Source organism: Hipposideros armiger, unplaced genomic scaffold (genome assembly GCF_001890085.2).
Source record: "Hipposideros armiger isolate ML-2016 unplaced genomic scaffold, ASM189008v1 scaffold_466, whole genome shotgun sequence".
NCBI classification, from domain to species: Eukaryota; Metazoa; Chordata; class Mammalia; order Chiroptera; family Hipposideridae; genus Hipposideros; species Hipposideros armiger.
The window spans coordinates 925,868-946,596 of NW_017731816.1; the positions used below are offsets into that span (position 1 = coordinate 925,868).

Consider the following 20,729-nt stretch of genomic DNA (forward strand, 5'->3'; position numbering starts at 1 on the left):
AGTGTGATGGTGCGGGTCTCCGGCGTGAGGGGCACGATGTACTCGGAGAGCATGGAGCGGCGGCTGCGACAGGCACTTTCGAGATGGATGCTGATAAGGAGGTCGTAGTAGCCAGCACGCAGCGGGCCCGGCAGGTGCGCGTCCTCCAGGGCGTGCAGCAGCTGCGCCTGATCCACGTGGCTGCACAGAGCATGCGCCACGCGGTTGTTGCCCAGGGCGCACACTGCGCGGTAGAGGCGGAGGGTGTGGGAGTGGAACCGCTGCAGGTTCAGTCGCTCAGACAGCTCCAGGATGTCCATGCACCTGCGGGGAGGTAGGCCACAGACAAGGACAGAGCGGGCAGAGGAGGTGGGAGACAAAGACACGGACCACAGAGAGGCAAAGACGTGCTTAGGTGAGTGTTGGTGGCCCTAGCGTTCTGCTGGGCCAAGTTTCTGTGAGGTCTGCAGAGCTGGGTCTAGGACTCTCTCAATGGCTCTGGAAATCCCTGTGGGGTCTGAGGGCCCCCTGGGAAGATCTGGCACTCTGGGGTATCTGTGACTCCACGAAGATCTGGTGACCCTGAGATGTATCTGGGATCCCCGGGTTGGACCTGAACCCCACTCTGGCAGGTCTTAGTACCCTGGTTATATCTGAGCATCACTAGAATGTAAATACCACCAGGGTAGGATATTTATGCTTGTTTTGGTTTTTTGTTTGTCTGTTTTTGCTATTTTCCCAGCACCTAAACAAGACTTAGCATATAGTAAGTGCTCCATAAATATTTGTTGAATGAATAAACAGGTATGTCTGGGCCCCTGAAGATGGGTCTGAGCCTGCTGAGTTATTTGTGTGCATTACTAGAATGTCCTTTCATAAGGGCTTGGTGTCCCCAGCTTAGGATGTCACCGGTCACATAGGAGGAGTTCACAAGTGAGTCCGTAAGAGCATTCCTGCAATCCATATGAACACACCTCCACCTGGGTGTGTCTGGGTCCCATGGAGTGGATTTGAGAGCTTCATGGAATACATCTGAAGTCCCCCTGGGTGGGCCCAAGAGATCCTGGGGTGCACCCAGTCCTCTCTGAATCATGTCCAGAACCCTCTGAGGTACACTTGAGGCCCCTGTGGTGTTGTGTGGGCTCCTTGGTGTGGGTCGGGGATCCCTAAGATGAGTTTGGAGCCCCACTCGATGAATCTGGGGCCCCTGGGATAGTGTCTGTGGTCCACTGAGAAGGGCCTAGGGTCCCCTGAAGTGGGTCTGCAATCACCTGGAGTGTATCTGGGGATGCCTGGGCAGGGGCTGGGTCCCCTGAGGTAGGTCTGGGATCCACTGAGATGGCTCTAAGGCCCCCTGGGGTGTTATTTGGGGATAGTAAGGTAGGTCTGGGGTCTTCTGGGGTGTTGTCTAAAATCCTGTGGTAGTGATGGGGAGCACTGAGTTGGACCCAGACCCCAGAGGGCTTGCAGAACCCCTCCCCATCGCCCCATCCCCAGTGTGGCTGGGTTGGCCCTGACCGGTTCTCCTCAGGGATGTGCAGCGCCATCATGATCAGTGGCTCCTGGCACTCCACAGCCCAGCCCAGCCGCTCGCCGGCTCGCCGTGTCTCCACCTGCAGGAAGTGGTTGGGCATACGGCTCCAAGAGATGGGCATCAGCATCTGCATCTCCAGCCGCGGTGGGCACTGTGGGGCTGGGTTCTTGCGCTCGCTCAGAAACATGGCGGCCGACAGTGGCATGATATTCTGGGGGCATGGGGCATGAGTCAGGATTCCCAGCCCTATGTCCTGCCACCTTGCTTCCAAGGAGACCTCCCGAATGCCCCCTCCCCTTTGGCCACTCTGCCAGCCTGGCCTCCCGTACCTCCCGCCTTAGCCTGCCCCATCACTGCACTGTTACCTTCTGTTTCCCCAGCTCAAACTGGATGACGTTCTGATGGGTGGGCAGGACAAAGACAGCAGGAAACAGCTTCGTGTTGGGTTCCACCTGGCAAGGGAGAAGAGGGCAGGGTGAGGAAGGTGAGCTGGAGGTGGTGTTGACTCTGGAACCCAAACTCTGGGGCTGGTTGCCCCATCCTGATCCTGTAGGTGTCTGAAGACCAAGCTTGGGTACTGCAGGCTCCACAATGGCCCTGAGGTCATTCTTGGGCTGCACTACCTCTGATCCAGCCAGGACAACCTCCTCCAACTCCCCCAGGGCAACCTGTGATCTGGGTCTCTGCTCACAGCATGCGCCCCACCGTGAATGCCATTCCTGTTTCTCTTCCAAGTGTACTCATTCTCCAAAATCCAGAAAGCATTCTCTCACTGCCCTCCCTCCAGCCCCTCTGATCTACCCAGTGGAACCCACCCAGCCTCCGTCACCACAAACACCACCATCTGGGAAGCAATCTTGCCAAAACCAAACCTAAATCTAATCGCACCTCTGGACCCATCTCCGTTTACAGGGAAAACGGCACAGTGGAAAACGTTAAAATGACACCACAGAGCCTGACTGTGGGGAACGAGGCCAGCACTGTTCAGACAGCAACGTGCACATGAATCCCCTGGGCTTTGTTAAAATGCAGATTCTGAGTCAGTGGGTCTGGAGAGGGGTCTGAGATTCTGCATTTTTCTTAAAAATTTTTTTCCATTACAGTTGACATACAATATTATACTACTTTCAGGTGTACAACATAGTGATTAGACATTTATATACCTTATGTGGTGATCACCCCAATAGGTCTAGTACCCACTTGACACCACACATAGTTGTTACAATAATATTGACTATATTCCCTAACCTCCCACCCACATGGTAACCATCAAAATGTTCTCTGTATCTGTGAGTTTGTTTCTGTTTTATTTGCTCATTTATTTTGATTTTTTAGATTCCACATATAATTGAAATCATATGGTACTTGTCTTTCTCTGTCTGACTTACTTCACTTAGCATAATACTCTGTAGGTCCATCCATGTTGTCAAACAGCAAGATTTCACTTTTTTTTATGGTTGAGTAATATTCCGTGTGTGTGTGTGTGTGTGTGTGTGTGTGTCACATCTTCCTTATCCAATCGACTATCAATGGACACTTAGGATACTTCTTTATCTTGGCTATTGTAAATAATACTGTAATGGACATAGGGATGCATACATCTTTTTGAATTAGTGTTTTGGATTTCTTTGGATAAATACCCAGAAGTGCAATTGCTGGGTCATATGATAGTTCTAGTTTTAATTTTTTAGGACCCTCCATACTGTTTTCCATAGTGGCTGCACCAATTTGCAGTCCCACCCACAGTTCACCAGGGTTCCCTTTTCTCCACATCCTCGATAACACTTGTTTGTTGATATATTGATGATGGCCATTCTGACAGGTGATAATTGTTATTTTAATTTGCATTTCTCTGTTGCTTAGCGATGTTGAGCATCTTTTCACAGAGATTCTGCATTCTAACAAGCTCCAAAGGTAATGCAGACCCTACTGGTCCAGAAACCACACTCTGAGGAGCAGCAAACCTCTACAGGACAGACAGCCTGGTTTTTCAACAAATACATTTCAAAGAAAAAAAGAGAGAGAGATGGAGGGGGAAATCTACACATGAAAAGAGACTCAAGGGGCATCACAACCAATTAAAATATATGACCTTATTGAGATTCCAATTCAAACAAATGGTAAAAAGATGTTTTTGAGGCAAACAGAAATTTGAACATATGATATTTGATGATACTTAGGAATTACTAGGATTTTTTAATGGCGATAGTGGTATTGTGGTTATGCTTTTTTTAAAAAAATCCTTATCTTTTAGAGATATATACTGAAAAGAAACAAAACAATATGAAGTCTGAGATATCCTTCAAAGTCATCCAGTGGGTACAGAAATGAAGGTGAGTGTGGGAGGTAAGGGTGGAGCAAGACTGTCTGTGAGTGGGTGATAGTTGAAGCTGTGTAACGGGGACGGGGAGATTCACTATGCTATTCTATTTTTGTATTCTTTGAAGTTCTCCATTGAAAATAAAGTTTTCTCAAATCCAACTTAGATGGATTAATCAGTGGATAGGTAAATAAATATGTGATAAAGCCAGTGTAATAAAACATGGATGGTAGATTCTTGGTTGTGGGTATATGGGCGTTCACCGTACAATTTCTTTAATTTTGCTATATGTTTGAAATTTTTTATAACAAAATGTTGAAAAGGAAAAGCCCACCTTAGATTTTGGTCCACCCTAGGGTGTTCCAATTGGTGAAGAGGTGGCAGCTGGTGGCACCCAGCCTCACAGGTAATATGGACCTCTATCTCAGGTCAAGGCTATGCTCTGTCTCCTCCTTTCTGGGCCTCAGTTCAATGGGTAGTTCAATTAGGCAGTCTCCCAGGAGCCTCCCAGCTTTGACTAGGTGCTGTCTTTGTCCTGCCTCTCTGGGGTCTGGCCTCTAGGGGTGTCTGGGAGGATTGTCCCAGCATGCTGAGATATGAGGATGCTATTGCTAAGTTGCAGAGGGCTGGGCTTACCTGGAAAAAGGTGTTGCTTTCTTTGCCGTTGGCCGTAAAGGTCATTAGGCCAGTGGCTAAGTCCACCAGGCAGCCAATGACAAGGTCCGTGTGGCTGATCCGGCCCTGCTGCCCAGGGCTCACGAAGTCCCCGCCCCACACCATGTAGCAGTTGCTGCACTTGAGGCTGGAGGAGACAGGAGTGGTCAGTGCATGGATCCTCAGCCGAGGCACTCTGGACCCTGGACACCCTCTTCCCCGAGCTCCTAGAATACCATGACCTCAGAGCCCACCCCCAAACTCATACCACCTGCAGACGTGAGCACTGCAACCCCTCACCCCAGACCCTGAGCCCCTTGGAGCTAGAATTCTTAGAAGATGGTGGGGGGTTCTGGAAGGAGAAGAAAGGGGAGCAGGAGGAGAGAACAGAGAAAGGAGGTAACATAAAAAGAGGAAGGGAAGATGAAAAAAGGAGAAGTAAATGGAAAAGAAGAAATGGAAAAAGGAAAGGAGGAGGGAAAAAACAGAGTAGGAACCATTGGAGGAAAATAAACAGAAAGAGAGAAGAAGGAGGGAAGCTTCTGAGCCGGGTGCCCAGCACTGAACTCCCACCTCCCACAGTCTCCACCCATCCCGGCACCTGCTATGGACGTTGCCTTGTTCGTCCCCCATGGTCACCGTCACTGCCCGGACCTTGCTGAGGTCGAAGTTCATGTCGTGCTGATGGTAGTCAGGGGTGACCCAGCCCACCCACACGCAGCTGGGTTCCTGGCCAGCGAAGACCCTCACGGAGTAATAGTACTGGAGAGGCAAAGGGGGTACCAGTGGTCATTTTGGAAGAAGGTGACACAGGGCTTCCCTGGGACTCTAAGTAGTTTTCTCTGGATTCTCAGTGTCTTCTGGGAGTTTAATAAAGAGTTGCCGGGTTTGAGGCTCCCTGGGTCTATGCCCCTTTGTTTCTGTGTCTACTGGTGTATTTCTAAATTGGGGGATCCTTTGGGACTATTTTGTGATAACCCCAAATTTGGGTCCCTCCCCAGGTTACAGCAAAGTAACAAATAAATAATGACTGACAAATGGCTCACCAATTAGCTTACAAATTAACTCACTTAATTCTTCCAATCACCATCAAGTGGATATAATTTTTACCCCCGTTTTACTAATTGGAAAACCACAGTTTCCATAGAGGAGAAGGCATGGAGTGGTGACGTGACTTACCCAAGTGGCATCCAGGTCACCCATGATCCTAACCATTACGCTGTTTGTCTCATAAAAGATTCCAGATTTAGGGAATCCCAAAACTATATTGGGATAATTGTTAATTTTTGGTTCCCAGGAATATACTAGAATAGCTATTAAATTTGGAGGTATTGAGCTTATGTGGGTGAATGCCAATATTGGGGTCCCAAGTCTATACTGGTTTATCCCTTGGATTTGGGGAACCTTGTGAGTTACATCAATGTTCCTTAAAGCTTCACTGTGTTCCTGGCAATTTTTAGGCCCCTAGCTCTATGGATTTATGGGTTCAAAGGATTAAATCAGTGTGTGCTGTATTATAGGGTCTCCTGTGTATATTGAGATGTTCCCAGGTATGGGCAGTTACTGGGGATTGCAGCATGAAATTTGGAAAGCTGAGGGGTTCCCAAAGTTAGAGGTTCTCGGTTCACACCGTGGTGGTGTTGAGGATGATTTCAGGGTCATCGCGGTCATCGGCGGGCACCACCTCGCGAGGGAGTCGGGGCAGAGTGGGGGTGGCTGGTGGCTGGGTCATCATGGTGGCTTTCTTGGCCTTGAACAAGAACCTGGTGGTGGGAAGAGGTTGCGTGAGAACCAGATCTCAAGCCCAGTCCCCCAATCCTCCCTACCACAACATTCATGCCCCCCACATCCGTCCTAACTATACCTTGTTTCTAATACCCAAGGCCTTGCCTCTAAAGGAATGGAGTTTCCAACTGTGCCAGACTAACACATTCAGGAGGTGCTGTGTTCTGTGCTTGTGGGTAGCGGGTCACCTACATTTAGAAGTGCCTCTGGGAACATGGAGGTTCCATTTGGGGCATAGTGGCCCCCCTAAGTCAGCATTTCTCATATGCTTTTCTCATAGGGGTGCTAAAAGAATTTGGGAAAAGAAAATTCTTCATATGTGGCACTGACTTGACACTGAAAGCAGGAAGAATCCCTGGAGACCCCAGCAGCAGCACCCCCAAACCTGATCACCAAAATCTTCCATCATTTCCAAACACTCCCCAAAAGACACAGAGCTACATCCCATTGAAAACCACTGCCATAGTAGGGGGAATCCAGATTTCATTTCAATTCAAGTTTAATGCCTTTTGAGGGTGTCCCTTGAAGTAGTTTCTTGGGAGTACATTTGAGCACAGAAATTACCCTATTTTATTTTTTATTTATTTATTTATTTATTTAGCTGAGCCATCCCGCCACCTGTTGGCAGCTCCGCGGCTGCTCAGCTCGGGCTGACTCGAACCACTGTTGCTCAGAGCTCAAACTCTTGAGCGAGCTCTTAACCAACTGAGCCACTCAGCCGGCCCAGAAATTACCCTATTTTAGAAGACAACTGGTGTTCACTGGGATACCCTGGGGTGTGGTCAACTCTCCCAAGATACTGAGTTGCTCCTTTTGGTGTTCATGGTAAATGAAGTCCATTGGGTGAGATGCTCTGAGGCCCATCAGGTACTCCAAGAACAGTGGAATTCTCCTATACAATGTGGTACCCCAATTTTATATTCTCAGGGAAATTAGAGCTTCTCAGGAAAATAATGGCATTCACTCGAGACGTGATAAGACCCCCTCAGTATTCTGACTCACTTAACATATATGGGGCTACTTTGGGATACAGTGGGGTTTCTCAAGTTATTGAGGGTTCCTAACTGGAGGTCCCAGGACAGACCCCAGGCCCCAACCTACCTAACCCATGACTCACCCTCTCTTCTTGTTCTTCTCTGTGGTAGCATCCTTCTCATTCTCCGCCCTGACAGGCTGGGCCTCTACCCCAGCCTGAGGGGTGCTCCCAGGCGCCCCCTCCTTGGCAGTTCCCTCTTTGCCCCCCTCAGCCTCGCCCCAGCGCCCAGCTGAGCGGCACAGGTTTTCGTAGTCGGTGTCAGGTTCTGCTGCCCGGGCCTCGTCTTCAGCGGGGGGCTGTAGGCCAGGGGATGCCAGGGGGGTGGCTCCTGCAGTGCAGCGGAAATGATGGTGGAACTGGACTGGAAGGCTTAGCCGCAGAAAGAGCATCTCCACTAGACTGTTCTGGGAGCCCCAGGTGCGGTGAGTCAGGCGCAGACAGGGGGGCGTATCCACAGTGCCATCCACACGGGCCACCTGGGGGTGGGGGCAGAAAGCACTGAGCCTAGCGGGCAGGTTAGGCCACTGGTCCTCAACCTGCTTACACACAGAGCCACCATTAGGCCTTAGAGCACCTGTGTGAGAATCAGCCAAAGGAGTCCCCTCTTTTGGGTGCAAGAGTTCCCTATGGGGCACACAGCTTAGCCACTGGGTACGTTCAGCCATCTGTAACCCTTTGTCTGGGCATCTTGTACAGCGGCAGCCCTAGTCAGACACTGAAGCTTGGGGAGCTTTCAAAGCCTACCTAGGCACAGACCTTACTCCAGATCAAGTCATCAACCCTATCCATCCATCCATCCATCCATCCATCCATCCTACAAATATTTATTAAATACCGACTGTGTGTCAGGCACTGTTCCAGGTGTTGGAAACACAGCAGTGAACAGAGCAAAGGCCTTGTCATCTGATCTCTTATGGAGAGCAGCCCAGAAGGGTCAGAGTTTTGTAAAGTCCTCCCCAGAAAAATTTTCGTTAAACTTATATGTGGACATGTAACATTCAGAAAAGTGCACACATCATTAGTGTGCAGCACAATGAGTTTTCAAAGTAAACACACCTGTATGCCCAGCACCCGAAAGGAGAAACAGAAAACAACCAGCCCCCAGAAACCTCCTCAGTGTCTGTTCAGTCACTACCTTCTCAAAGACCATGAAGAATTCTGATGCGGGAAATGCCACAACCTGGCCTAAGAGACAGGAGCCGGTAGATGTACATCCTATGCCCAAGTACAGACTCTCAAAACTTTTCTGGAGACTCCATAAGCAACTGTAGCGGTTCCCTTTCTTTGATGCCCCTCCCAAGTTGACCTCCTCAAGGACCAATTGCTGAGACAGACCTCTGTGCTCCTCACCAGCCAAAGAATTCACCCCAAAACTGTGTTAACTAAAATTGGATGTTCCCAGACTGCCTGCAGGGTCTCCTTTCTCTTGTCTTTCTTATTAATCCTATTTGGGCTTTGCTGCTTGACCGCAGGCTACTCCCTCTCCCTCCTGTGATTTGTGTGCAAAGTAATTAAATGTCTGCGTTATCCTTTCATGGTAACACCTTCCTGACTTATCAAACCACAAATCAGCTTTGCATGTTCTTGAACTTCCTATAAATGGGATCCCACAGTATGTGCTCTTCTGCGTCTGACTTCTTTCACACAACGTTATGTCTGTGAGACTCATCCACATGGTTGTGTGTACGTGAGTTTATTCAGGCTCACTGCTGTCTAGCATTCTGTTCTTTGGGTTGAGAACACCACCTGGCAGTGGCAGGAATTGGGAAGTTCACATCTATTCCACCTCCCATCCCAGCCACCTCTCTGGTCTCTCTGCTTCCACTCATGCCTCCTACAATCCACTGTCAATAGGGACCGTTCCAAAATTCAAATCTAAACTGGACATTCCCCTGCTTAAAACCCTTCCATTTTTACCTTGTCTTAAAATGCCTTCCCACAAATTACTTAGTAATTATAAAGAGAAAGATAGTAACTTTGCAGCACAGGACCCTGGCAGATTCCACCTTAATCAAAGAGTCAGAGTTAACATAATGAGTAATAAGACATAGCGACGTCATGTGCCTCCTGATATCTTGCACTAACCAGGACACAGTATCACTGCTGCAGTATTCCTGCCAAATACATAGTACATGAACCTAACCAGGAGGAAACATCAGACAAACCCAAACTGAGGGATATTCTGCAAAATCACTGGCCTGTACTCTTCAAAAATGTCAATGCCATGAAAGACAAAGAAAGACTCAAAAACATTCTATTTTAAGACTAAACAGACATCTAAATGCAACATGTGATCATGGATTGGACCTTAGACCAGAAAAATTAAAAGGGACATTATTACCACAATTTACAGATTTTGAATATGGATTGTGAATTAGGTGATAATATGTATCAGTGTTAAATTTCCTGCTTTTCCTATCTACTGCATGTAGGTCCGTAAGAGTGTCGCCTGTTCTGAAGAAATGCGAATTGAAATATTTAGGGGCAAAGAGGCCCGTTAGCTCCAAGTTAATCAAATAATTCAGAAAAGAGAAAGAGGAAGATTATGTGAGAGGGAGATTTGAACAATGCCACGGATGGGAAAACTGGGGCTCAGGAAGACACAGTCACATGCCCCAGGTAACAGGCCACACAGCAGGTATGAGGCCAACTCCAGATCTGCCTGATTTTAAAGTTGAGCCTCAGTCACATAGAGCTCAGGTTCTTTCCAGACTGAGAGAAGGACTACCTCAAGTACAACGTACTATCACTTTGGTCTATGTTGGGTACTTATGGTCCGAGTCTGACCCTGAGTTAAACCTTGGGAAAGAGAAGCACTAGAGTCTAAAAATTAGGATGCTCAGATTAATGAAGAGCTACTAAAAACAAACAAACATAACAATTAGTGAGGAAGGTGTCAAAATGTACCCAAGGATTTATATTTCTTTAAACTTTGTTCTAGGATCAGGTAATTAATTCTAAGGACTAGAAATTTCCATTGGGGTCACTTAACCCAGTTTCTCTTCTCTCCCTTCCCTGGTTTTATAGGTGAGGTACCTGGAACTCAAAAAGGTAGTGGTTTGCTGAGGTCACACCTTACAAGGCAGCCCTGGGAGCCCATTGCCCTGACACCCGCTTGTACATGGCTTGTGGGCTAACGTGGAAGACAAGAAAGACTCGGGGAAGAGAATTGTGGGAAGAATGAGGTTTGGAGGCAGAGCAGAGGGTACCGAGTGGGGTTGATCCTCACCTCATAGTGGGGGTGCTCAAGGGGCACGGCCTCAAACTGGGGAAGGCTTTTGCTGAACCAGGTGGTGACTGGGCGCTGCATATTGATGGCGAATGGCTCAAAGCCTTCCTGGAGGCCGCAGATGGCAAAGAACCGCAGGGAGCTCACGTCCTGGCCCAGGTTCAGGTGACCCACCTGGCCAGGTCCCAAGCTGCAGACGGGCAGGAATCCTGGTGGGAGAGGATGGATGGGCAGGGGTGAGGCTATGTGGGCAGGGCAGGGGCAGCTGTGGGGAAACGGTACTGTGGAAGGAAGGGATGGAAGAGAGGGAGGCTGGAGGGGGCAGTGTAGGCTCAGATCAGATGAGAGGAAACCAGAAAGGGGCCATGAGGCCAGCTCTCACCATCCCCAATCTCAATATCCCGGAAGGCTGTTTCAGAGCCTGAATCGGACATGAGGATCTCGCCATTGAGGGTGAAGATAATGGTGTTCTCTGTGAGGTCGATCATGCAGCCCACGACATCGCCCGACTGCCAGGGACGCCCAAATGGTTCACTGCCCAAGTGCCAGCGCTGGCCCTGTGGGAGAGACATACAGAGAAATGGAGACGTACAGAAACAAGGAGAGACATGTAAAGATATACATGTAAGGCAAGTGAGACAGAAGAGGGGTCACCCCCACACTGTCCCCCATCTTTCCCCACATTTGCATCCATGATCCCTGGAATATAAGGGACAGGTTTTCATGCTTTCACTTCCCACTATTCTCTGTATCTCATCCCTTCTGCCTGGGTTCTCTATAGTGTCAATAGCTGGAGCTGGGGTTAAGCAGACCACCACAGTGGTAGTGGGGGGTTGGGGGGAGCAGCAAGTGGAGGGATGGAAATAAAAAATGAGCCTATCAGTGTCCCCCATACACCTATATATACCCATATGCCCCCAGAATAGGTAAATGAATAATGAGATGGATGGATGGGAAACAGGGTGTTTGGATGGAAGAATGAAATGAAAGCTGAGTCTCCATGGGTTGATGCAAGGGAGGAAGAAAGTAAAGACAAATAGATAAATGGATGGATGGGTGGGTGGGATGGATGGACTGGTGGGTGGGTGGATGGATGGATGGGTGGATGGATGGATAGATAAATAGATGAAATGATGAATGCATGCATTAAATTATTGGATAGATGAATGGATAGATAATTGAAACTGCAAACTGATTAAATAAGTGAGTGGCTGAACTAACAAATGAATAAATAGGTGGAAAAGTGGATGGTTAAGTGATTATCTGGGTAGACGAGTAGATGGATAGATAGTTGCATTTGTGGATAGACAAATGGATGAATGGACAGATTGATGGTTGGATAGAGAGATGCACGATGGATGGGTATATGCATAGAGAGAGAGGAAAGGATGGATGGATGGATGGATGGATGGATGGATGGATGGATGGATGGATGGGTGGATGGATGGAAGGATGAGTGGTAAGGTAGATGCAGGGATGAGTGAACAGAGTGGGACACAGATAGAAGCAGGGTTGGAGTGTATGAGTTGTGGGAGGGACTACAGGGTCTGGCAGAGTAGAGCCCAGGGAAGTACCCACGCGGTGCCCATTGAAGACATAGGCCAGCTCATCAGCTCCCAGCTCCGTGTCAGGCCTCAGCTCGGGCCTCGCCCAGCCCACTCGCATCTCGCCTGTGGTGACTGCTTCAAACTCAAAGTACCAGCGGCCATTCTGCACCACGTAGGATTTCTCTGCCCGGAAGATGCGCACCCGGTCCCAACGGGACTGGCTATCCATTAGACCTACAAATGGGGCCAGGGAGAGTCAAAGAGGCTGGGTGGGGAGTGGATCCCAAGACACTGAAAGGTTAGTGGAAGAGACCAGAGAAGGTAAGGGCCTTGGGGGGCTGGGGGAAGAGGAAAAATGTCTTGGTGTTGGAGGAGAATTGGAACATCTCAGACTAGTCAGAGAAAGGTAGGAGGGCCTACTGAATGAGACTCCTCCCTCAGAGGCGCTCTCAGAGAAGATACACTGACAGAGACACAGAGGGAGGAAGTCGGGTCAGTCATGGTCATGGTCTGCGGTTCAGGGTCAAGATTAAGGTCTATGTTTAGAATCAAGGGTTGAGAGCCAGATCAGAGAGAGGAAATCAGAGTCAGGGTCAGGGAGGGGATAGAAATTGGGGTTGGAGCCAGGGGTTGAGAAATTGAAGGCTGGGGATCACAGCCAGGGATAGGGGTCAAGGTTGGGAATAGGGATCAGTGATAGGTCAGGGGTCGGGTTAGGAGTGGGGTCAGAGGCTGAGTCCTTGGTTGGGTGGCTCCATGTTGTAGCAATAGTCCAGAGGTTAGGGGTTAGGGGTCATAGCTGGGGGGGTCAAGAACTGGAGTCAGAAGTTAGGTCAGTGTTTACTGAGCTCCTGGTCTGGCTGTTCGGTGTTGTTGCCATAGCCCAGGCACAGCTTGAGTTAGGTCAAGCTTGGTCAAGATCAGGTTCAGGGTCGGGGTCACGCAAGGGTCAGGGTTGGGGTTAGGGGTCAGTGTAGTAGGTGTAGAGCTGCGACAGAGATCAGGGGTCGGGGTCAGGGTAGGTGTTAGGGTCAGGGGCTGGAGGTCAGCACTCACTGGGCTCCTGGTCAGGTGGCTCGATGTTATAGCCATAGCCCAGCAGGGTGCGCACAGCCTGGCATAAGCTGTCCCGGTTACTGCGCTTGGTGGCCTCGTCCAACAGGCGGTAGGGCACGAGGCGAGGGTTTCGGCGTGCGGGGATGTCCTGCACAGCACTGTAGCTCCAGCCCTGGGCCACACGGTCTCGTGCCCACACGTTGTGCCCGTTCTCTGCCAGCCTGTCCACCAGTGTTGTCTGTGCCGGTGTGAGCCGCACATGGCTCAGGTCCAGGGGCGCCGGCTTGTACCCGTTGCTCATCATATACCTGTGGGTGTGGAGGGGACGGTAAGGAGAGCCTTCCCCCAACTCTTGGCTCTGCACAGTGGGATCCCTGACTCTGACTCTTGTTCCCAGCATCCCAGAAGCCCTAAGTTTAAGAATTTCTGGCCTTCCATCTCTAACATCAGGGTTCTATGACTCCCTTGAATAAGCTTTGAGATACCTGACCTCCGACTCCAGGATCCTGTGACCCTAGCAAGGGCTTTGACTCCACTGACCTCTGGTCTCTGTGACCCCTTTATTTTGATTTTGGGAGCCTCATCTCTGACCCTGGAACACTCTGACCTCTAGCTTTGAGGTTTCTTACCTCTGACCCCAAGACCTTATAGCTCCAGATTCCTGGATTGGAACTCCCTGACCTCTGAACCCAGGCCTCTACCCCCAGGATCTCTGACCTCTCACCAATAATTTTAGGATCCCTTCCTTACAACTCCAACAGCTTCTCACCTCTTTCCATTGATCCCTGGCCTCTAACCTAGAGAAGCATCTTCCACTCTCTCATTTTCCTGCCTCCATGGCAGAGTCTGACCCTGGGTCCCGACCCACTCCTCCCTCCGCCCCTTCCTCCCCGCACCCACCAGAACTCCTGATTCTACAAGCCTGACACCTCCCCAGGGTACTCACCACTGACTCCAGAGCCCTGACCCCTGACCCTATAACCTTTGCTGTAACCCATGGCCCCTTCTTCTCTGAGCCCAGCCTTCCCACCAGACCCCTCGAGTGCCCCAGCCCTCACCATGGTATCCCCAGCCCCTCATTCTATTCCCCAGATGGGACCTGCTGCCCACACTCACGTCTTGGGGAGTTTTGTCTTCTTCAGGTTGTCCTCCGCCTTCTCATCTGCCATGCCCACATGGCAGCCCAGCGCCAGCAAAGTCCTGGGGCAGGAGGCAGGGGGTAGGGGCACGGGTCACGCCACACAGCCCCTTTCCCTAGCTCCTTTCCCACAGTCCCTGTTGCCTTTGTCTGGATCTCCAGCTCTCTCCACATCTTTTCCTGGCTTTGTGGGTGTTTTTGTCCCCACCTCTCTCTGTTTCAGTCTGTCTCTCTGATTCCTGTCTCTGTATCTCTTTGACTGTGTCCATCTTTTCTCATCTGCCTCTTTCTGTCTCCTTCCTCTCTCTCTCTCTCTATCTCTTTCACTTACTATCCTGCTTTCTGCCTCATTCTTTCTCACCCTCTGTCAGTTTCTGCCTCACAATCCTTGCCCCCCCCCTCTCTCTCTCTCCTCTCTGTCTTACTTACTATCCTGCTTTCTGCCTCATTCTCTTTCTCACCCTCTGTCAGATTCTGCCTCACAATCCTTGCCTCCCTTTCTCTCTCTGGATCTCTTTTGTCTCTTTTCCTCTGTCTCTCTCATCTTCTCTTTCAGTCAGTGTCTCACTCTGTCTTGCCTTGCTTTCCTCCCCACCAGCAGTCAGGCCCAGCCCCTGCTCCATGGTACCCCCCTCACTTGAGCGTCTCCCCCGACATTTGCAGGTTGTAATTCCTCTCGGGTTCCGGTAGGCTATGGAAGTCCACAAGACATGGGTGCAGCCTCTTATTGTCATCCCGAACCTGGAGAAACACAGGGTCAAGTCTTTGGTTCCACTTCCCTTCCCACAACACTCCTAGACTATGACCCCTGACCTCCCGCCCTTACTTTTACCACCCAAAACCCAAGTTCTCCCAGTGCCCGAAAGGCCCTTCCCCCATCCATCTTCTCCCTGTTAGTGAGCCTGGCTCACTCCCCCACAGCAACTCTAGCCTGACTCCCTCATGCTGCAGGCAGCCCTCACCGGGCCGTAGGTCCAGCCTTGCTCGATGCGAGTCAGTGCCCAGAGTTCATGGATGTTCTCTGCCAGCTTTTCCCGAATACGCTCCAGATGGGGAGGCAGGACAATCTGGAGGACAGGGGACGTTTGTGAGTCTGAGTTACTTCCAGCCTGTGCTGTGACCCCTCTTCCAGAGAACAGTCCCCCAGCACACTCTTCTGATCTTTCTTGCTATTCTGAGCCCTGCTCCCCATCACCTCACCCTGACTCACCCAGCCAAGTTAAGAATGTAGCATCATCAAAAGGGATTATCTGGAAATGGGTCTGCCTCCCCCATGTCCTGGGAGTGCCAAGAGGTCAGGATCTGGGGCCTTCTAAGTCTCTGCCATTTTCCCAGGCCTGCCCAGCCTCGAGCCAGGCCCAGAGGAGATGCTTAGGAAATGTTTGCTGAATGCATGGATGAGTCTCTTTCCTTCTCTGTGCAGTGACGATCTGAACGTTACTTAACTCCCTAATACTTGCCTCAGAAGGATTCAGTGAAGTCACTTTCATAAACTACTAAATGTTATATAGTTTATATAAATGCCCGGCACATTGTGGATGCGTAATAAATATGTATATTGTTGCTTTTCTGCAGGCAAGAGACAATGATGGTTGGACCAGGGTGGTCTGTGGAAAGGAGAGGAGTGGGTGGAAGGATGTCTAGGAAGCCAAGTGGACAGCCCATGAGGCTGACAGGTTCGGGGAGTGGAAGGGGGAGACAACCAGGAGGAGGCCCAGGGCTCTGGCCTGGCTACAGGGGGATGGCAAGTTCACCTGGAAATAATATTACTACTACTGCTGCTAACAGGAACCGCATTGAATACTTACTATTTACTTAGGACCGTGCTAAGTACTTCACATATATTAATTAAGCTAATCTTCACAACAATGCTACGAGGCAGGTTCTATTGTTATCCCCTTTTCCTCAGATGAGGAAACTGAGGCACAGAGAGGTGAAACCACATGCCCACGGTGACATACTGAAAATCAAACCCTTGCGGTCAAGCTCTTGAACATGACTTGTATCCCCTCGTATAAGGACACGCTAAGAGGGAAGGCGGGGTGTTAGGGTTGGGATTAATGGAGTGGGAGAGGCCTGGGATAGGAACGGAGCCCAACAAATTGTAGGCTTCGGCATCAGACTACCTGGGTTCAAATCAGCTGTGTGACTTGCATAGGTTACTTAACCTCTCTGGGCCTTGCCTTTCTCATCTGTAAATTTGGGGTAATAATAATCCTATATTTAGGGGGCTATAGTGAGGACTCCCTGAAACTGGGAGTCTGTCTTTTTTTTTTCTGAGCCATCCTACTACCTGTTGGCAGCTCAGCGGCTGCTCAGCTCGGGCTGGACTCGAACCGCTGTTGCTCAGAGCTCAAACTCTTGAGCGAGCTCTTAACCAACTGAGCCACTCCGCTGGCCCCAGGAGTCTGTCTTAAGAGAGTCCTTTGCCTCCTCTCTGCCTCAGTTTCCCTGTCTGTTAAACAAGGTTCCCATCTTCCAGCTCAGCTCCCCACCTCCATGCCTCCTAAGAGAGTCTGTCTCTCCAGGAAATCCTTGCAGGGCAGGCAGTACCTGGACAGTGTCCACAGGGCAGGGAACAAAGTCGGTGTGTGAGAGGCAGCGGCTGGGGCCCACCAGGTGCGGCCCCCGTGGCCCCTCCCGCCGATACTCCTTGATGGGTTCCAGATGGAGTCGCTCTCGCGGAAGCACAGCCTCATGGCATGGGGCGTAACCAGGAGGGGGGAGGAACTTGAACTCCCCGTGGCGGCCACCAAGGAGGAACCGCACCCTGGATGGGAGAATGAGGTCACTGGTAGGGCTGCTTATGGGGAAGAGTCTGTGCTCAGTGAGGATAAGGGAGCAATCCTGGGATCAGTGGAAAATTCTGGGGATACCTGAGGTCACTGGGAAGTCATAGGGTCATGGAGGTCATTTAGGAGTCAGAAAGGAAATTCTAAGGTCAAAGAGAATGTCTGAGGCCAATGGGAATCATGGGAAAGTCAAAGAAGAAAAGTGTGGGGTCATTGGGGAAGTAATGCAAGGTCATGGGATGGTCCTTTGGAGCTAGGTCAACAGAGCATTTTGGGATACTGGAAGGTTTGGGGGAGATCAAGAAGGTCATTTGGGAGTCACTAAGAATCTAGTATAACTTTGAGATAACCATAATTGCCACTGAATGGTGAATGGGAAGTCATTCACAGAGCTTGGGGTCATTGGGAAAAGACTGTTATTGAGAGGTCTTTGAAATACTGGAGTCACTGAGCGGTCAGTGGGAGATTATGGAAAGAGTATAAGATCACTGGGGGATGATGCTGGGGTCACTGAGAAGCTGTTAAGAGCCTGGAGTCATTAGGAGAGTCCAAGATCATTGAGGGGGGATCCCTGGGAGGGTTTAGGGTCATTAGAAGATCACTGTCAGATTCTGGAGTCATCTGGAGGTCACTGGAATGGCACAGGGTCATTGGGACAGTCTGAGGGAATTTAAGAGGTCACCAGGAGAGTCTGGAGTTATTAGAAGGTCACTGTGAAATTTTGGGGACACTTGGAGGTCACGGGAAGGACATGAAATTGGGGAGAAGCTGAGGTCAGTGCGAGGGTCTGGGTCACTGGGAAGACACTGAAAGTGTCTGGGATCATGTAATAGTCACCGGGACTTTCACCTATGTGTCTGTCTGGCCAATAAGTCCTAAGAGTAGACTGCTAGGTCCTGGCCTCATAGGAAGCTATGGGGTGCTTGGGGAAGCCGTCTCAGGACAGTCCCAGGTCTGAGGACTGGCAAAGGGGCAGGGGCAAGTCCTTACTTGACACCAGCTGAGAAGCTGACGACAGGGAAGAAGAGCCCATCAAGGTTGAATGCCTCAAAGACACCCTGCACGGGACAGCCATTGATGCGGAAGGAGATGGATGGGACACTGAGGTCCAGACAGCAGCTGACCACATCCTCAGGGGCCAGGAGGTGCTGCCCTGGGTAAGTCACCAGGCGTGCCACATGTCCTGCAGCAGGGTCACCAGGGAGGAGTCATAAGTCAGAGGTCCCATGGGACCAATGATCTCAAGGGACAAGGGGCACATATTAGAGGATCTTATGGGGTCCAGATCTTGGAAACCCTAAATTAAGTGTTCCCATGGAGGGTCTTATAGCTCTGCAATCAGGGGCAGAAGTCAAGTTTCCCCTGAGGTTAGGATTCTGAGAGCTGTGGGTTCAGAGATTAAAGCCCTCCTGGAGTTAGGGTTATGGAGCTTTTGGGGTCAGAAGATAAACAGCAGAGGTCATAATAATCTGGGCAGTTTCCTGGGATCTCTAGGGTCAGTGATCATACATCTTCTGGGGTCAGAGTTCTGGAGACTATGAAGGAACATATTAGGGATGGGATTCTGGAAGCTCTAGGGCTAGGTCTTGGGAAATGAGGAGTAAGCGGTCAAAAGTTGGCCTGTTTTGGGGGTCAGTATCCCAAGAACCCCAAGGTGTGTGGTAAAAGGCTTGGAAACTCTGGGGTCAATGGTCAGGGTTAAGGGTCCCTTGGAAGGGTCCAGGTACCTGTCCAGAGATGCAGCCCGTCAAAGCCGTAGGAATAGAGGTCATCGCCAACCCCGTTGCCGCCCCAGCCCTCGCCGCCCCCAGGGTAGGGGCTGTAGCCCTCAGTGAGGGCCCAGCCCACTCGCAGGTGGGTGGCCTGAGCTGTCAGGAACGGAGTCACTTCATCCACCATCACCTCAAAGTACCATTTGCCATACTGTGTGGAGCCCTCTGCTCGGCCCACAAAGATGTTAGGGCGGATGCTGCAAGAGAAATGGGATAGGAGAGGGGATGAGGGAGAGGTGGAGAGGAGAGTCATGCTGTTGCAGGGGTGGGGGAGGAGAGGGAGAGAAAGAGAGAGAGACAGATAGAGAGAAAGAGATATATACACAGTAAAAACAGAGAGGCAGAGACATGGAGATAGAGAGTAAGAGACAAAGAGAGAAAGCAAAGACAGGCATCAAAGACAGAGAAGAGACAGTAGAGATAGGGAAAAAGAGATGGAGGAGAAATAGAGAGAGATAGAAATAGAAAGAGACAGAAATGGGGGTGGGGAGAGAGAGAGAGACAAAGAGACAGAGAGAGAAACAGATAGAGGCAGAAATAGAGCAGAGAGAGGATGAGAGTGGGAAGCCAGGTGAGCTGGGGCAAGAGCAGACATCTGTGAGGACCGGGTGTTAAGTCTGAGGGTAGGAGATGGAGGAAGGGACAGCCACCCGGGTGTGGCGTCTCTGAGACAGGGTGAGATCAGGCTGGGGTCAGGGTTTGGGGCCAGACCTGGTGACATAGTTGATGAGGTTTGTCTGCAGCAGAAGCTCACGGCCAGGGAGCAAGTTCTCAGTAATGAGATCTTGGTTGGAGCGCACGGCCACGCCATTACACACACACAAGGAACACAGCACGTCCAGCACCTGAAGGTCAAGGTCAGAGGTCAGGATGCAAGGGCACCAGGGTCTATGGGAGGCCCTGGGTGGGAAGCCAGAAGTAAAGGATGGTGTGTCAGGACAGGAGATAGGGATTTTGACTGAGAGGAGGTGGAGAAAGTGGGAGATCAGGGATCACAGAAAAGGTCAAGGGTCAAAGTGAAAGGTCAAGCGAGAGACTAGGGGCCATACGAGTGGGATAAAGCATTAGCAATGTAAGAAAGGAGAGACTGGAGTAAGAGGTTAAAAGTCAGGGGAAGAGGGAAAGGCTCAGGTCAGTGAGAGAGCACAGGGGTCAAGGTGAGATTTGAGACCAGCAGGAGATGCCAGCTCGTATTTTCAGGGGCCAGGTGGATCATGTAAATCTGTGAAGTGGTTATAAATAGCACAGTGGGAACTGGTAGAACCTGTGGCAAAGTGGAGCCTGTATATGCACCCCACCTAAAGGGTACAAAATTAGAAAATTATAGGAAATTTAAAAAACTATTTCAGAGAGCTAATGAAACACCTCTGTGGCCCGGGATCCATTTAAGAACCATAAGTTGGAGACCCTTATGTTGAAGTGGAAGCACATGGAAAAGGAGTCCACTTAAGAGTTAAGATAGAGGAGGGGAGTGGGAAGTTCTGGGGCCAAGGGGAGAGGTCAGGGTTCAGAGTTCAGGGGATGATAGGTCAGGGGTGAGGGGCTGACCTTGTGGTTCCTCCCGTGTTTGTCCAGGAGGGAGATGATGGACTTGATGTGATTCTCTTGGATGATGTTCAGGACCTCGGGACTCTCAATCAGGACACAGTACAGCACCTCCAGGATCCCTGCACAGATAACAGAGTGAGAGGTGAGGTGGTTTGTGGCCCTCCTCTCCCCCAAGTCTCGATCCCTTCCCTGGGTTCTCCTACCAGATGAGGCCTCCAGTCGATCCAGTTTGCTGACCAACCAATCCAAGTTGGTGGAGAAGAGGGCACAATTGGTACGATTGCCACGGATCAGAGAGGCTAAGGGAGAAAAGAGGGGTCAGACCCAATGGGACTTGGC

General features: G+C 50.4%; 1 protein-coding gene across 1 annotated transcript in view; it reads right to left on the minus strand.

Moving 5' to 3' along the window:
• Positions 1–20,729, minus strand: part of LOC109395341 (ryanodine receptor 1) — a 126,143-nt gene that overhangs the window by 89,596 nt on the left and 15,818 nt on the right. The window contains exons 16-35 of the mRNA XM_019666253.1: positions 20,594–20,689; positions 20,391–20,509; positions 19,554–19,687; positions 18,798–19,039; positions 18,061–18,253; positions 16,832–17,048; positions 15,241–15,345; positions 14,916–15,019; positions 14,257–14,340; positions 13,141–13,448; positions 12,116–12,318; positions 10,920–11,094; positions 10,538–10,746; positions 7,390–7,784; positions 6,118–6,250; positions 5,089–5,249; positions 4,470–4,635; positions 1,879–1,965; positions 1,498–1,724; positions 6–303 (exon numbers count right to left, since the gene is read on the minus strand). Of these exons, the coding sequence (XP_019521798.1) occupies positions 6–303; positions 1,498–1,724; positions 1,879–1,965; positions 4,470–4,635; positions 5,089–5,249; positions 6,118–6,250; positions 7,390–7,784; positions 10,538–10,746; positions 10,920–11,094; positions 12,116–12,318; positions 13,141–13,448; positions 14,257–14,340; positions 14,916–15,019; positions 15,241–15,345; positions 16,832–17,048; positions 18,061–18,253; positions 18,798–19,039; positions 19,554–19,687; positions 20,391–20,509; positions 20,594–20,689 (3,656 nt within the window). The remainder of the gene's footprint in view (positions 1–5; positions 304–1,497; positions 1,725–1,878; positions 1,966–4,469; positions 4,636–5,088; positions 5,250–6,117; positions 6,251–7,389; positions 7,785–10,537; positions 10,747–10,919; positions 11,095–12,115; positions 12,319–13,140; positions 13,449–14,256; positions 14,341–14,915; positions 15,020–15,240; positions 15,346–16,831; positions 17,049–18,060; positions 18,254–18,797; positions 19,040–19,553; positions 19,688–20,390; positions 20,510–20,593; positions 20,690–20,729) is intronic.